Genomic DNA, 15,554 nt, shown 5'->3' with positions numbered 1-15,554 from the left:
GATGGCCTATGATTTTATACTTTTTTGTGAGGCTCTATCTTTTTATGCGTTTAATTAAAAAGCCTTGAAACTACATATTGTGCCAAAATGAATTAATTTGTTCGACTTTAGTTTTTTGTTTATTTGAAAATGTACACGTGTAGACTTTACATATGATTTACCAGTCTGCGCGTAGGCCGCAGTACGCGACCGTTTACCTCACAGGGCGCATGCGCAATGCAAGCAAGACTTGACGCGCTAACACACCGACTACACCGCAACGAGGAGGTTACAGTTACACATACATCATGGGGAAGAAACAGAAAAATAAGGGAGATGACGGGTAAGTTACTGCGTCAATGAATGCGACATACTAACCCTGTTATTAGCATGACATCCGTGTTGTGTTTTATTTTATAGGCGGGTTTTAGGAGACCCGCTGTTAGCACCTGGCTAGCCAGTGATGAACATGAGTTCATGTGCTGCTGTGACTACTAGGCCTGTCCTGATCATCTACCTGTTTATCACGATACCGATCTCTGTTATAGAGGACGATCATAAGGCGTTTATTAATACGAGCTGGACATCAGACCGATTTAGTTATTTAAACAAAACGCTGCGTCCGGTGTTAAGTTTTTAAGCAAGACAGGTCCTGCAAGCCCCCGTGACTGACACCAGCTGTGAGTGTCAGATTAGCTGCAGTTCACAATCACATCTGTTGGCATATCAGGCACTGTCCAAGCACACGAGACTAGTATTAAAGGGTTGAGATCCCAGTATGGGTTAGCATGGTCAGTATCTCTCATCGACTGGCAATGCAACCTCATCGTTTCTATTGTGCTGTTGCCCATTGTCTTCAGTAACATGTTCCTCTGTGCGATGATGCCAGTGACTTTTGTTCCTGTTGAGACAGTGACAAGAAATGTCACATGCTGGAAATGGTAAAGTTCACCCTAAACTGAGAAACTGTCTTTCTCCATTTTAAAGACACAGGTGAACTCTACCATCCCTAGATCAAAAGATGTTAACAGGTTTAAATGGACCTGTCACACTTGAAGGGCATGATGCTAAAATGTTTAATGATTTATAATGGATTTGATCCACATTTTATATAATTTGATCTCATCTTTTAAATGCTATTAGGGTTGTTGTGAGATCTGTGATCATTTTGTGTCCGCTTGTCTTCAAGGAAATACAAAACAAAAAACAACAATACACAATTGTAAAAGGTCAATGTACAATATAAAAGACCAAGAATGCTTATAACCAGACAGATTTTGCCCCCCATTGACTCCCATAGTAGGAAAAATTACTTTGTCATTTTTTTGTTCTGTTGAACACAGACATTTTGAAGAATGTGGTACAGCAAACAGTTCTGGAGCACTTTTGACTACCATTGTATTTTTTCCTACTATGGGAGTCAATGGGGGGCAAAATGTATACAGATACAGATACTCGAAGAAGTATTTAATTGTTGTTATTTAATTGATATAATATGTAATCATATAAAGACCTAATATATAACATTTATGGTTTATAGACCCTTTCACAATTTCAATTCTATAAACAGTATTTTAGCTCAACTTTCGAGTCATGCTGAGGTCACTGCAGAAATATGGGACAGGTTCTCCTGGTTTGACCCGTGTTGTGCTTTTCACTCTGAACTCAATTATAGTCACTTATAGCTGCTCGAATGGCATAATTTAGCTGGTTGTGATGCTGGGCAGATCAGACAGTGTTCTGACTGCTGGTCTTCTGGCTTTGCAGGAGGTGGTTTAGTGCCGTAATAAGTGTTTTAACCTGTTATCAGTTCAGGTTCTTCAGCACTGCCGGTTACTGTGCCGTTCCAGTGATTTTCAAGGTGTCATGAGAGGTCCCGTCATGAATTAGTGGCTTTGTAGTACAGTGTTAAAATGGCATCACACACAGTGCTTCTTGAAGTTACACACGATCTTAGTAAAGACCTCTATCTTTGATAAGGCTTATGCCCCCCTGGGGGGACTCCGAGATGGATCCAGGGGGGCCACAGATTTTGTGGCATTTTATGAAATATAGAAATTGATCATAGATTTTATGCAATCAAACATCAGAAAAATAAGACCACCAGACAAAAGAATTGATGTTTCAGCATTGTATAACCGAATATGTTTTTGTTGAAATAAAAATGTTAAATTTAAGATTATAAGTCTTTATTTGGGGGGCCGCAAAGCGATGCACTCTACACAAAGGGGGCCTTACAACGAAAAAGTTTGAGAACCACTGATGTAAGGAACCATGACATTTTCCTCATCATCTTTCCATTAGCTGTTCTTTCATCATCTGATCTTTGTTTGCTGCTGAGGGCAGCAGGTCTGTATGTGTGAGGGCCCTGCCCTGTGACCGGCCCCGTCAATGGGTGGTTTTCCCTTTCTGATGCAACACGCATGCAAGGAGGATTTTAGGCTCCGCTATATAAACCGCACAAGTGTGTTTCTTCCTTATTGCAGTTTTTGCCTCGACAGGTAAGATGTTTCATATGTTCTTTTGTTTGTCACCCAATACAGTAATAGTGCGGGGTTGGATTAGGCGTCTGTGTTGATTGCTTGGATTGTCGTAGTATTAGTTCCAACACCACGTGGGTGTTAGTGAGTTTTGCATTTGCATTAGCAGCAACGAACAACGTTTGATTCCAGGGAAACGCATACAAAATGTATACATTGAATGCAGTGTTATGCACTCTGGATAAAATCATCAGATAAATGTGTAAGCCTTTAATTTAGTGGTTTAGTTGCGTGATGTAAAGTGGATAATCTACAGTATATAATCCATCATGGATAATGGATCCAGGTGTTGTTTTCTTGTTTATTGCTTCGTGATTCATTTCAGATTGTCGTGTATCTACTCCAAAGGTTTTTGTAGATATGTTACAACCAGATTCACGCAACTGGTGCAAAACTTCCTGTTTCTTTTTCCCTTTTTGGTCCCTGAAACTATTTAGAATTTTCATTGCTTGTTTTTAAATCATATTTAAATGCACAGTATTTAATCTTACGTGTGCACATAAACATTATACCATACATTTCAAATTAGTTGCTTTAATGGCTTTAGTATGCAGTTTGCCTCAGGAGTATATTAAAAATCCTTTGACCCAGTTTATGGTTTTTGACCTTCGTTTTTACTCGAAATCTAGCCACACGGGGTAATAATGGAACAAGATTTTTTACAATAGGATCTGGATTTCAAGGGGTTTAAATTAACGATTTTTGACAATAACATACCATAAAACAGGTAAAAGAATTTGCAACAGCTAGAAGTATAACATTTTTGACAAGCCAAATATGTCATTCTCTGATTGACATGCAATTTAAGCCATTTTATTTCTGTAAAATAACACGTTTTTTTCCTAATCGGTGGAAATTAAAGAAACACTATGTAGTTTCGTCTCTTAAATTATTTCAGTGGTAGGACAACTCTTAACGGGATGAATTCTACTACCGCCGATACCTGTGCAGCCTCCTAAGTGCTCAAACCACACTGTAACGAGGAAGGAGGGACGAGAGCCGTGAGGGAACGGTCGGTGCGAGGCCGGTGAAGCGAGTGATAATGAGTGTCAGCTGCACGTTGCACCGGTCTCGCATCTCTCACAGAGGAGCGGAAGCATAAAAGGAAGAGCGACAGGAGTGAAGGACGAGAGAGGACCAGGCCTGGACATTGTGTTAAGTTTTATTTATGTTTGTGTGGCCGGCAGTTGACCGTGAGGTAGCTGTCGGCCCTTTACTTTCGTTTTGTGGTTGGTTTATTTTATTAAAAGGTTATTTAATGTTCGCCGGTTCCCGCCTCCTTCCTTCCTTCCTTTGAACAGTATTACACACACTCTGTAAGGTTGTTATTCGGGTCGGTACACACATCCCCACACATCCTCTGCCTGCGGATGAGTGCGACCTGCTTTACGGCATACGTCACATATTTTACTCGTAGCCTGTGTAGAGTCAGCCAACAGCTAACTATAAGACAAAACGATCTAATATGCATGTCTCAAAACTAGAGGTGCACCGATTGACCGGCCAGAGACCGGAATATGCCGGTTTTTCACATAATCGGCCAGACAGGTGACCCACCGGTCAGTCTCACGCCTTCTGTTGCCTGCGACGCAGGCAATAACATCACCGCCGTCAGTACACTCAAAGCCGCAAGTAAACATGTAAACGTGTGTGCGCACAGCTTGTCTTTCACGGCTCGTTTATACTCTCATGTGGGTCCACCGTACCACGAGTCTCTGCTGACTGACGCGCATCTCTCATATCCGCTGACTGCACGCGCGCGCATCATATACTGTACAAACAAAAAGTAGTGCACTGTAGTTCGTCTCTCGTTGCTCCGTCTACTTGGGGTATGTATGCTAACAGTGATGCTAAACTCTGATTTAACAGTGTTTTGGGTGACTGCAAATGAGCTGCTATGTAGCTAGCGCGCTAACGGCAGACAACCAGCTGCTACCTCAGAATCTAGTTTGAGCTATTAGTATAGCTACGTAGTATACCCGCGGGAGCCAAAAGAACACTTTAATATATGCACAGTTTATGAAGTGACATGATGTAACAGCGGTTTCTGCTTAGTTAGCAAATTCACATGTATTGCGCTGCCCACAGGGAAGGTTACACAGCAACAGTATTTATGACACTGATAACAGACAATTGCGCTTATCAACCACATGGGGGAACCGTAAGCAAAAGTTGTCTACTGTTGCTTTAAGGCAAAGATTTAATTTGTTAGAATATTCGTTTTCCAATAAAATCTAAATTTTTATATGATTTGTTACATTTAATTACCCTTAAGCAGATTGTTATTTTTAATTTACTGTAGCATTTTTTATATTTTATTTATATTTTGGTAAACAACTTGTAAGATCATACATATTTTTAAGTATATAGAACAGTTTTGGTAATGCTCTACATCATTTTGTAATAAAGAGCTAATATTTTTTTATTTTTTATTTTTGTTTGTCTGTTTCTAGTGCCAAAGACGAGATTGACGCACTTGCTGCAGAGATCGAAGGAGCAGGAGCGGCCAAGGAGCAGAGCAAAGCCAAGAGCAAAAAGAAGAAAGGAAAAAGAGACGACTTTGAGTAAGTCTTCATCCCTCCCCTCAGATAATCACACAAGCCTGAGATCTTCCCTCGCTGTACACTTTAAAGCGTCTGTGAAGTCCTGACAAGATGTTTGCCTTGCAGCGAGGATGACATCCTGAAAGAACTGGAGGAGCTGTCGTTACAAAATCCGGGAGGAAAGTCTGAAGAAGCTCCAAAAGAACCTGTAAAGGTAACACAAGCGGCTAGGTTTTCTTCTGACAATGTAACTATTGAGTTTCAGCTTTAATATGAGCGGCTAATGACACAGATGTGAAGGTTTGCATCCCTTTTTTTCTCGTAGAAATCCGATTCGGTGGAGAATGCTGAGCCTGAGCCTTCCCTGACCAAAGCAGACAAGAAAAAGGCCAAGAAGGGGAAGAAGGCTAGCCCGGAGGATGAGGAAGTTGATGAAGATCAGGGTCAGAACAACATGGAGAACGACCACAGGACGAAAGATGAAAAGACGATGGCGACTCCCGATCCTCCTGTTGCTGCTTCGGACTCTGAGGACGAGGGCTCGCGGTCGCGGCAGAAGCCCAAAGCCAAGAAGAAAGGCGGTCGAAAAGGTACGTCCGACTCCGAGGACAACGACGAAGATGGTGGTTCGAAAACGGGTGGGCAAGGAGTGGGCGATAATGACGAATCGGATGACGACTCTCAAGCCACCCGCAAAAAGAAGAAAGGAAAAGCCAGAGCCAAACCAGAAAGCGAGGAGGAGGAGGAGGAGGAGGCCTTCAAGATGAAGACGGCGGCGCAGAAGAAGGCGGAGAAAAAAGAGAGGGACAAAAAGAAGAAAGAGGAGGAGAGGGCCAAGCTGAAGGCTAAGAAAGAGAAAGAGGAAGAAGCTTTAAAAAAGGAGGCAGAGAAACAAGCCCCAACAGAGAAAGTAGAGGCCGCAGCGTCTGTGGAACAGGATGCAGCTGATGTTCAGGGAGAAGGTGAGATTTACCATGGGACATTTTCTTCTTCGGGATGGGACATATCAGTCGACCAATGTTTTTTTTAATGGCCTTTGCCCATAATACAACATAGGCCTATCGGAAATATTTATTGGACGAACGCAAAAATACAAAAATTCCAAATATCGGCCACTGTTATATCGAAAAACTAGAACATTTCAATTTAAAAACCGTCAAGCCTTTTGATAGTATTCAAAATGCATCTAAATGTTTCATACATTTTTAAATAAAATGTCAAATTTTACACAGTTTTAAATAAAATAAGTAATTTTACACATTTTTAAATAAAAAGTACAATAAGTGGAACTTTCATTTGGACTAAAAAACTTTGGACTAAGTTAAAGACATAAAAAAATCTATGGTTATTATTATTATATTATTAAAATATCATTATTAATATCATTAATAATAATACTTACTGCTATTCATATAAATAACTGTGGCAATTATTATAATATACATAATTCTGTGTCAGTATCTGGTTGACATTTCAACTGTGTTATTGGTGGTTTTACAAACATTTTTCATTAAGAATTACAATAGTACAAACTTAAAATAAAATTTCATTTAAGAAAAAGGTTTAACAGAAATATTGTTATTGTGAATTCTTTAGTCCACGATAATTGTTTAGTGAAAATCTGATATCGTGACGGCACTAAAACAAATGGAAAATTTGAAAGAAACCTTAAAATTACAATCGTCCAGTAATTGTTGTCATATTCTATAGAATCATATAATATATCACTAAACAGACTTGGGGAAATAAAAAACAAAATTGCAACATTTCAGTGTATTGCTCGGCTATCTACAAAAAATATCTGAATTTACAAAATTTATATTAAAGTTGACCATTGCATCGAGAACCACAACCAACCTGGTGACCTGTTTCACAATCCAGATCCTCTTTCCACAGAGGAAGCCGATGGTGACAAAAAGAAGAAGGACAAGAAGAAGAAGAAGGGTGAGAAAGAGGAGAAAGAGAAGAAAAAGGGGCCGAGCAAAGCAGCTGTGAAAGCCATGCAGGAGGCTCTTGCCAAAATGAAGGAGGAGGAAGAGCGAGCCAAACAGGAGGAAGAGGAGAGACTGCGGCGAGAGGAGGAGCTGGAGGCTCAGAGGCAGGAGCAGGTCAGATAAATGTCTCGGTCTATTTTTTAGGTTATCACAGATTATCAGGGCGCCTCCGTATGATCAAATGTTCCACAGGAACGCCTGGAGGCCGAGAGGAAGGAGAAGAAGAAGCAGAAGGATAAGGAACGAAAAGAGAGGCTGAAGAAAGAGGGAAAACTCTTAACCAAGGCTCAGAAAGAAGCTCGTGCTAGAGCAGAGGCCACGCTCCGAGCGCTACAGGCTCAGGGTGAGAACAACACGCATGGGGCGGTTTGTGGCTTCATTTTTAGGCTTTTGACTTTTTAGGTGTGATATCTTGGTTTTCTCCCAGGTGTTGAAGTGCCATCCAAAGATGCAATGCCAAGGAAGAAGCCCGTTTACTCTGATAAGAGGAAAAAGAAGCCAACAGCGCAAACTCCTGAAGGTCAGAATTGTCTTCTCTTGGCTAATGCGCATCTTATATCAATCCTTGTTCGATATATTAACAACAAACATTTAATATCGACATAATTACATGCTTTACTGCTGCGTTTTAAGACATCCCAACAGAAACTTCAGAGGTGACATCACCCACGTCAGAGACACCTCAGCCAATCACAGCAGAGATGGAAGTGGACCAGCCTAAAGTGGAGCCAGGTAATGACCAATCATCGCGTACGGCATTTCAAACATGTCCCATGCGAGACAATTGGGTTTATCATTCACCTGATGTGTTTGTCCAAGTTCCTGTTTGTCCCTTATAAAGCATGGGTGGGTAGAAAGCGCTTTCCAAGTTTTGTAAGGTGCTTTCAAGAATTCCAACACGTTAAGTCGCTGAAAAAGACACGTCGCCAATATTTCATGAATAGCACAAAATGTTAACATTTCATGTTTTTTGTTTTAAAAGTGAAGGAACCGAAAGTGGAGGCAGCTGATCTGGACGACTGGGAGGCGATGGTCAGCGACGAGGAGAAAGGTGGAGCTAAAGCAACATGGCAATCAAACACAACTGTGTTAAAGGAACAGTTCACCTTTAAAATGAAAATTCTGTCATCATTTACTCATCCTGTGATTTTCTTTCTTCTGCGAAACACAAAAGAAGATGGTCCCCATTGACTTCTATTTGTATGGACGCAAAACCAATCCAAGTCCATTGGTTACCAACATTCTTCAGAATATCTTCTTTTGTGTTCTGCAGAAGAAAGAAAGCCATACAGGTTTGAAATGACAAGACGGCGTGTAAATAATGACAGAATTTTCATTTCGAAGGTGAAGTATCCCAGACAGTGTGAATAGAAATGTCTCCGTGTCACTTCCCATTGCAGAGATGAAAAAGGTTCACATCGAGGTTAAAGGATCCACAACCGCCGCTCAGAAACCTGCCGAAGATCAAGAGAACGGCAGCGAGGGGGACGACGAGGAGGAGGACGAAGATGAGGAGGACGAAGATGAGGAGGAAAGCGAGGAAGAGGAGAAAGAGAAAGAGAGCAGCCATAAGACGGCAGCGAACAAGGCGAGAAAAGAGCCGAGCTCGGAGTCGAGCAGCGAAAGCGATTCGGATGACGATCGAAGTAAAGAAGAGAGATTGTACGACAAGGCCAAACAACGCATAGAGGTAGAGTTACTGGAACGTCGCAGACATTTATTCGTACTTTTTCTCCAACAGTATACTAAACCACGTTGGGTTTGGTTTTGTGTCCAGAAACGAAGGCAGGAGAACCTGAAGAACATTAACCTGGACAAGCTCAGAGCTCCTGTAGTTTGTGTGCTGGGCCACGTGGACACAGGAAAAACTAAGATCTTGGATAAGGTGCGTTTGGGTGGAAAAATGTCCGATGGGAACTTGAGGACTCAAATCCAGATGAATGTTTTTCTTTTGCTCTGCCCGTCAGCTGAGACACACACATGTCCAAGACGGTGAGGCCGGTGGTATCACACAGCAGATCGGAGCCACGAACGTTCCTCTGGAAACCATATTAGAACAAGCCAAGATGGTAAAAAATGTAAGTTTAATCTTCTGTAACGCACACTTTGCATTTTCTGATTTGACATTTGGTTGTTATTTATGAACGCTTGTGCTTCTGTTAGTTTGACATCGAGAGCGTCAAGGTTCCTGGAATGCTCATTATCGACACGCCTGGACACGAGTCCTTCAGGTACAAACCAGAGGTCGCATTAACCGAAAATTCTCCGTCATTGACAGATTTTTTTTATACCAGTGACGGATAAATCTGAAGGCCGTCCGTCATTTTGACGGATTACAATGAGGGCAGTTTGTAATTCCCTTTTTTGTCGAGTTGGTAGCATCCAATCATTTCCTTTCATCGGAACATGATCGTAGGGACGCTTATCATATGTTTCCCATTCATTACTCGTAAACGCCTCGTCCGTTCAGGAAACCCACGCGGGATCAGCGGAGACTAAAGGCCATTGCACATTGAGTCCGAAATTTGCGTCCGAAAGTTCCGCACGTTAAAAAATAAATACGACCACACGTTGCGTCAATCACATTTACACACTGCCTCCGATATTTTCGTCCGTCATAAAAGAATTCGGACTGGGTTCGATTTTCTGCTTTTCGCATCCGTAGCAAGCATTTTGAGAGGCGTTTTGACAATTCAGGGACACCATACAAACCAGCGCCAAATACGGAAAAGCGCATACGAAAATTACGGACTGTATGTGCAAAGACCTTAACAGTGCAAAGCCAGGGGCGTGTATAAACAAGACGAATATGACGCCCACCACCGTCTATTTTGATTCGCCATAGTTTCAAAACGAACTGAAAAACTGTTTGCACTTTCTTTAACAACACCACGATCTCGAACGTTGTTTGTGGCGTTGTTTCTGGATCTGATTCTGCAAAGAGTGCGTCTTTCATTCAATCAGACCCTCTCGTCGCGTGCTCTCATACACAAACAGGCGCGCACAAACCAGTGGTGCGGTGTTTACAGACTTTTTTCCTTCAGAGAGCGATGGCGACTAGCGTCATTTTGGATAAACCTCAACTTTCAGTGAGTGGAAAAAAGTCTCTCTGCGTCTTCTCCTTTCATGACCTAACAGCAGCTTAAAGTTACTTGCAAGTGAATAAATGAATGATTACAAAACAGCGTGTACAAGCACCTGTCATTGTTACTGACTGGACATGAACATTTGTCTGTAATTAGTATTTTATGTCTGACAACAGAAACATTAAATATGTAAACGACTTCGGCTTTATTGGGTATTAAAATACAGTAAGTTCAAAGAACGCGTGTACATCGCGATGACATCACAAACATGCTAATCGGCACGTAATATCACCTTGCACCATAGTGACGGGTAAAAATAGATTTAAAATAGAAAATGGCGGACAGTGAAAAAGTCTAGCGCGACCTCTGGTACAAACTAAACTTGTGCATGAATACAACCTGAGCTTTCAGCATATCAAACTGTGTGTGTTAAACACGCTTGATGGTGTTCCCATCAGCAAACTGAGGAACAGAGGAAGTTCTCTGTGTGACATCGCCATCCTGGTGGTGGACATCATGCATGGTCTAGAGCCACAGACGCTGGAGTCCATCAACCTGCTGAAGGAGAAGAAATGCCCTTTTATTGTAGCGCTAAACAAGGTACATTTCTATTTATCATTGGATGCTTTTTGTCTTTTTTTGTCAAAAATAAACATTATTTATTCACCTTCACGTCGTTTACACACCTGTATGACCTTTCTTCTGTGGAACACATGCGTCCATACAATGGAAGTCAGTGGGGACCAGTGTTGTGGGTTACCAGCGTTCTTCAAAATATCTTCTATTGTGTTCTGTAGAAGAAAGAACGTCCTGCAGGTTTGTGATGACATGAGGGTGAATATACTTGGTGGAACGATTTAACATTGTCCGCTCAAGTATTTGAGTCGTGATGGCCTCGTGTTTCTTTCTCAGATCGATCGTCTGTATGACTGGAAGAAGAGTCCGGAAACGGACGTGGTGGTCACGCTGAAGAAACAGAAAAAGAACACCAAGGATGAGTTTGATGAGAGAACCAAAGCCGTCATCGTCGAGTTCGCTCAGCAGGTTTGTGGCTGTCACTTTCTCTGTCTTGGGAGCAGACAGACCTTTTAAAAGTCAACATGAAACCAGTATTGGCCGGTTAATGTATTTTGGGCCTCAGCATAAAGTCACGTTTTGGCATCTAATGTCAACGTTTCATGATTCATCTCCCCCGTTATAAATGCAAACTCTTGCCCTACAATTTTGTAATGAAACAACAGTGTGTGTGTAACTTTACAAGCGTCGTTTTGTGTGTCTTTAAACCCCCAGGGACTCAACGCCGCTCTGTTTTATGAGAATAAAGACCCTCGCACGTTTGTCTCTCTGGTTCCCACCTCGGCCCACTCGGGCGATGGGATGGGCAACCTCATTGGCCTGCTGGTTGAGCTCACTCAGACCATGCTGGTCCGCAGACTGGCCCACTGTGATGAACTCCGGGCCCAGGTCATGGAGGTAAGGGGTCAAAGGTCAAGCTTTCATATGCGAGGTCTTGTAAACTCACCATTTTCATATTCAATAACAATACATTGTTTCTCTATGTGAGGAAGGTTTATAAATTGAAGGGATTATAGTTCACCCAAAATAAAAAGTCTGTCATTTATTGGCCGTCATGTCGTTGACTTTTTCTTCTGTGGAACACCAAAGAAGATATTTTGAGAAATGTCTCAGCGGTTTTGTGTCCATACAATGAAAGTCGATGGGGTCCAATATTGTTTGGTTCTTCTTTTGTGTTCTGCAGAAGAAAGAAAGTCATACAAGTATGCCATAAAACGAGGGTGAATATTAATGATGGACGGATTTTCATTTTTGGGTGAACTGTCCCTTTAAGTTCGTATTTATCCTTTAAACATATTGATCAAACTTGTGCTGTATCTCAGGTAAAAGCTCTGCCCGGCATGGGCACGACGATAGACGTCATCCTGATCAACGGGTGTCTGCGGGAGGGCGATACTATTATCGTCCCTGGTGTAGATGGACCAATCGTCACGCAGATCAGAGGCTTGCTCCTCCCACCACCGCTCAAAGAGCTCCGAGTGAAGGTCTCGTGCACTTTTTATGCAATACTTTTTTAATATAAGTGTGATAGCATTTTTACAATTTCATGTAGTGATGCTTGTGGTTCAGAAATGACACGTTACACCGCGTTTTGTCTCCGTGTACAGAGTCAGTATGAGAAGCATAAGGAGGTGTCTACGGCTCAGGGAGTGAAGATTCTGGGCAAAGATCTGGAGAAGACGCTGGCCGGTCTGCCGCTCCTCGTGGCCCATAAAGAAGACGAAGTACCAGTGCTGAGGGTAGCCACGCGTCTTTCCATCATCGGTTTAGCTTTGACAACCCTACTTGTAATAAATTGTTGACTTAAATGCTTATTTATTTTTTGTGAAGGACGAGTTGATCCGCGAGTTGAAACAGACTTTGAACTCCATAAAGCTGGAGGAGAAGGGTGTGTATGTCCAGGCTTCCACCCTCGGTTCACTGGAGGCACTGTTGGAGTTCTTGCGTACATCTAAAGTGCCTGTAAGCTTTTGGAAGTCTATAAATCTTTAAATAAATCAACTTTTCCCTGAAAAGGACTGAAATATTGAAGGAGTGTGCCATGATGAGTTTATTCTCTCTCTGTAATGTGTTTCTTTGGCCCTCAGTACGCTGGCATCAACATTGGTCCTGTCCACAAGAAAGACGTCATGAAAGCGTCCACTATGTTGGAACACGATCCACAGTATGTGGGACCACTGATATACCTCATGACGTCTTATAAGACTTGGTCATCATTCTTAGCTTATTCGATCTCTGCGTGTAGGTACGCTGTGATCCTGGCGTTCGATGTGAAAATAGAGAGAGACTCTCAGGAGTTGGCCGACAGTCTTGGCGTTCGAATTTTCAGCGCCGAGATCATCTATCATCTGTTCGACGCCTTCACCAAGTACAGAGACGACTACAAGAAACAGAAGCAAGATGAATTCAAGTGGGTGTTTTTTGCATGGATATACAAATAATAATGTATAAGTCTGGTGTAATTTCGAAAGAGATTTTTTTTTCTTTTTTTTCTTTCCTTGTCGCTCTCTCTCTCTCTCTCGCTCTCGCTCTCTCTCTCTCGCTCTCGCTCTCGCTCTCTCTCTCTCTCTCTCTCTCTCTCTCTCGCTCTCGCTCTCGCTCTCGCTCTCTCTCTCTCTCTCGCTCTCTCTCTCTCTCTCACTCTCACTCTCGCTCTCGTGCTCTCGGTCTCTCTCTCTCACGCTCTCTCTCTCTCGCTCTCTCTCTCTGTCAGGCACATAGCCGTGTTTCCCTGTAAGCTGCGTATATTGCCGCAGTTCATCTTTAACTCCAGAGACCCCATCGTCATGGGCGTCATTGTGGAGGCTGGGGTCATAAGAACAGGCACTCCTGTGTGTGTGCCCACCAAAGGGGTAAGAACGTTAAACATATCAGCCAATAAGAAGACTGTTTTGGAAGTATGTTATTAATATTACAAGGTTTTCTGGAATTCTCTGTTCTGATTGGTCAGTCACGGTATCCACAATACAACTATTTCTCAGTCGCCTTGGGTATTAAGCGATGTTGACAATACTTGAAGAAATATTGCACCCCTGAATTAAAATTCTGTCATTTACTGGCATCATTTGGGGCACCATTGACTACCGTAGTAGGGACTGATAAGCCCAGAACTGTTTTGGTGTGAACTATCCCTTTAAATCATTCATATTTTTTTTTATTCACAATATTTATGTGGCAAGTCATTAATATGCAGGATTTTGTCCTGATTTTGATGGGAGGCTGAAGATTTTACGCCATGCCTTCTTTTTTCTTAGTTTATTCTCGTGTGTGTTTGTGTGGTTTTAATTAATGTTTACCCTGTTTCAGATGCGCTTTGCTTCGTTTTCCTCGTTTGAAAAGGTTGCTTGCTCTCTCAGTTTGTAGATATTGGAATTGTGACCGGTATTGAAATAAATCACAAGTCCGTGGATACGGCTAAGAAAGGACAGGAGATCTGCGTGAAAATCGAGCCAATACCTGGAGAATCGCCCAAGATGTACGGCCGGCACTTTGAAGCTGTAGATTTCATCGTGAGCAAGGTATAATGAGTTCACGTTCACGCATTTGCCAGATGTGCTGTTCGGTGGGTGTATCAATTGTGTTCCCCTTTCATTTTTGCAGATCACCCGTCAGTCAATCGATGCTCTGAAGAACTGGTTCAGAGACGAGATGCAGAAATCGGACTGGCAGTTAATCATGGAGCTGAAGAAAACCTTTGAGATCATCTGATCGTGGCGGCGACAGCTAATGACATCAGATCTCCAGTGACCCCCCCCCACGCACACCTACAAACGCTATACGTCGCACTGTCCTATAGATCACCTGCGATCGCCGAGTCATCAGTGTTGCTCATACATCAAGACATTTTTACAGACATAACCTCGTGCAGTCCGAGGACTGGGTTCCATGTGTGTGTGCAGGGGTGAAAACTTAACTCCGCCTCCAACTCTTAGTGAGTGACGGGGAGTGAAAAAAGAGAAGTGGGGGCAAAAAGAAAACGTTGTGTTTTTCTGTGAGAAACTGATACTATTACCACTGTTTTAAACAGTGACAAATGTTAGAAAATCCTAGACGACCTTTACAACTATTCCGAACGTGCCTGTTCTCTCTGATCAATCCAGTTCATTTCTCATTCATTTCATGGATTCAAAGCCCCCCCCTCACAGTTAAGACTGGATAAACTCAAGCTGCTGCCTGAAGTCTGGTCTTTGATTTAGGTTGCGGTTTAAATCTATGGGTAGGAAGTTAGTGCTCGGATGCTCAGATTTTAGATATTAACAAGATATGACCTTGTCAGTATTTTCATATGCCCTTTCTATTTTTTTTTTGAGTGCCGTTCTTAAATGGTCTTTTTTTAAGTAGACCCTACTTTATCTTCTCAGCCAGATTATTTTTTGTTTTCAGGAGGTTTCTTTGTGCTCTCCTCACCCTTTTACCCATGGTGTGTGAAATTTGGATGAAAGGCATTCCTTACTCCTTTTGAATCGGAAATGTGAAAGAAATGGATAAATGAAAATCATCAAAAATAAAGAGATGGCCTATTTATAAACGCTGTTCTGGAAGGCTTTTATTTTGGTGGCAATGTAAAGATCACTGCTGGGGGGAATTGTCATACATTTAATAAATCATAAGAGAAAAATGTCATCGTTATTTTGCAAGTATAAAGTGCATCTTAATTTGCAAAATAAAAAAGTTAAGGGTAGTGCTTAACTGCGAAAACGAATGGTCCTTAAATGAGACTTTAATGAAAGAAATTAAGTGCGTTTTTCTTTTGAATTATAGGATGAAATATCACTCTGTCTTACATTAAATTATGCATATAAATCATGTTATACACACAATTAACATGTTTAAATA

The 15,554-nt window shown here is 41.9% G+C and overlaps 1 protein-coding gene across 1 annotated transcript; it reads left to right on the top strand.

Moving 5' to 3' along the window:
* The first annotated feature begins 192 nt into the window (after positions 1-192).
* Positions 193-15,325, top strand: eif5b (eukaryotic translation initiation factor 5B). The gene is made up of 24 exons (XM_057332118.1): positions 193-322; positions 4,973-5,083; positions 5,189-5,276; positions 5,388-6,024; positions 6,959-7,170; positions 7,249-7,399; positions 7,484-7,576; positions 7,690-7,788; positions 8,039-8,107; positions 8,457-8,746; positions 8,834-8,941; positions 9,024-9,134; positions 9,220-9,287; positions 10,601-10,742; positions 11,055-11,186; positions 11,433-11,615; positions 12,041-12,202; positions 12,326-12,457; positions 12,549-12,680; positions 12,806-12,882; positions 12,964-13,128; positions 13,432-13,570; positions 14,075-14,236; positions 14,319-15,325. The coding sequence occupies exons 1-24, from the start codon at positions 288-290 to the stop codon at positions 14,424-14,426; spliced, it is 3,606 nt and encodes a 1,201-aa protein (XP_057188101.1). The 5' UTR covers positions 193-287; the 3' UTR covers positions 14,427-15,325.
* The last annotated feature ends 229 nt before the right edge of the window (positions 15,326-15,554 follow it).

This window comes from Triplophysa rosa, linkage group LG4, assembly GCF_024868665.1.
Source record: "Triplophysa rosa linkage group LG4, Trosa_1v2, whole genome shotgun sequence".
NCBI classification, from domain to species: Eukaryota; Metazoa; Chordata; class Actinopteri; order Cypriniformes; family Nemacheilidae; genus Triplophysa; species Triplophysa rosa.
This window is presented reverse-complemented; position numbering and strand designations above follow the sequence as displayed.

Excerpts from the sequence above, each read along its gene's own strand:
- eif5b (XM_057332118.1), top strand. The coding sequence starts at position 288 with ATGGGGAAGAAACAGAAAAATAAGGGAGATGACGG. Across the intron at positions 323-4,972 it reads AAAAATAAGGGAGATGACGG|TGCCAAAGACGAGATTGACG; the intron begins GTAAGTTACTGC and ends GTCTGTTTCTAG. Across the intron at positions 8,747-8,833 it reads AGGCCAAACAACGCATAGAG|AAACGAAGGCAGGAGAACCT; the intron begins GTAGAGTTACTG and ends TTTTGTGTCCAG.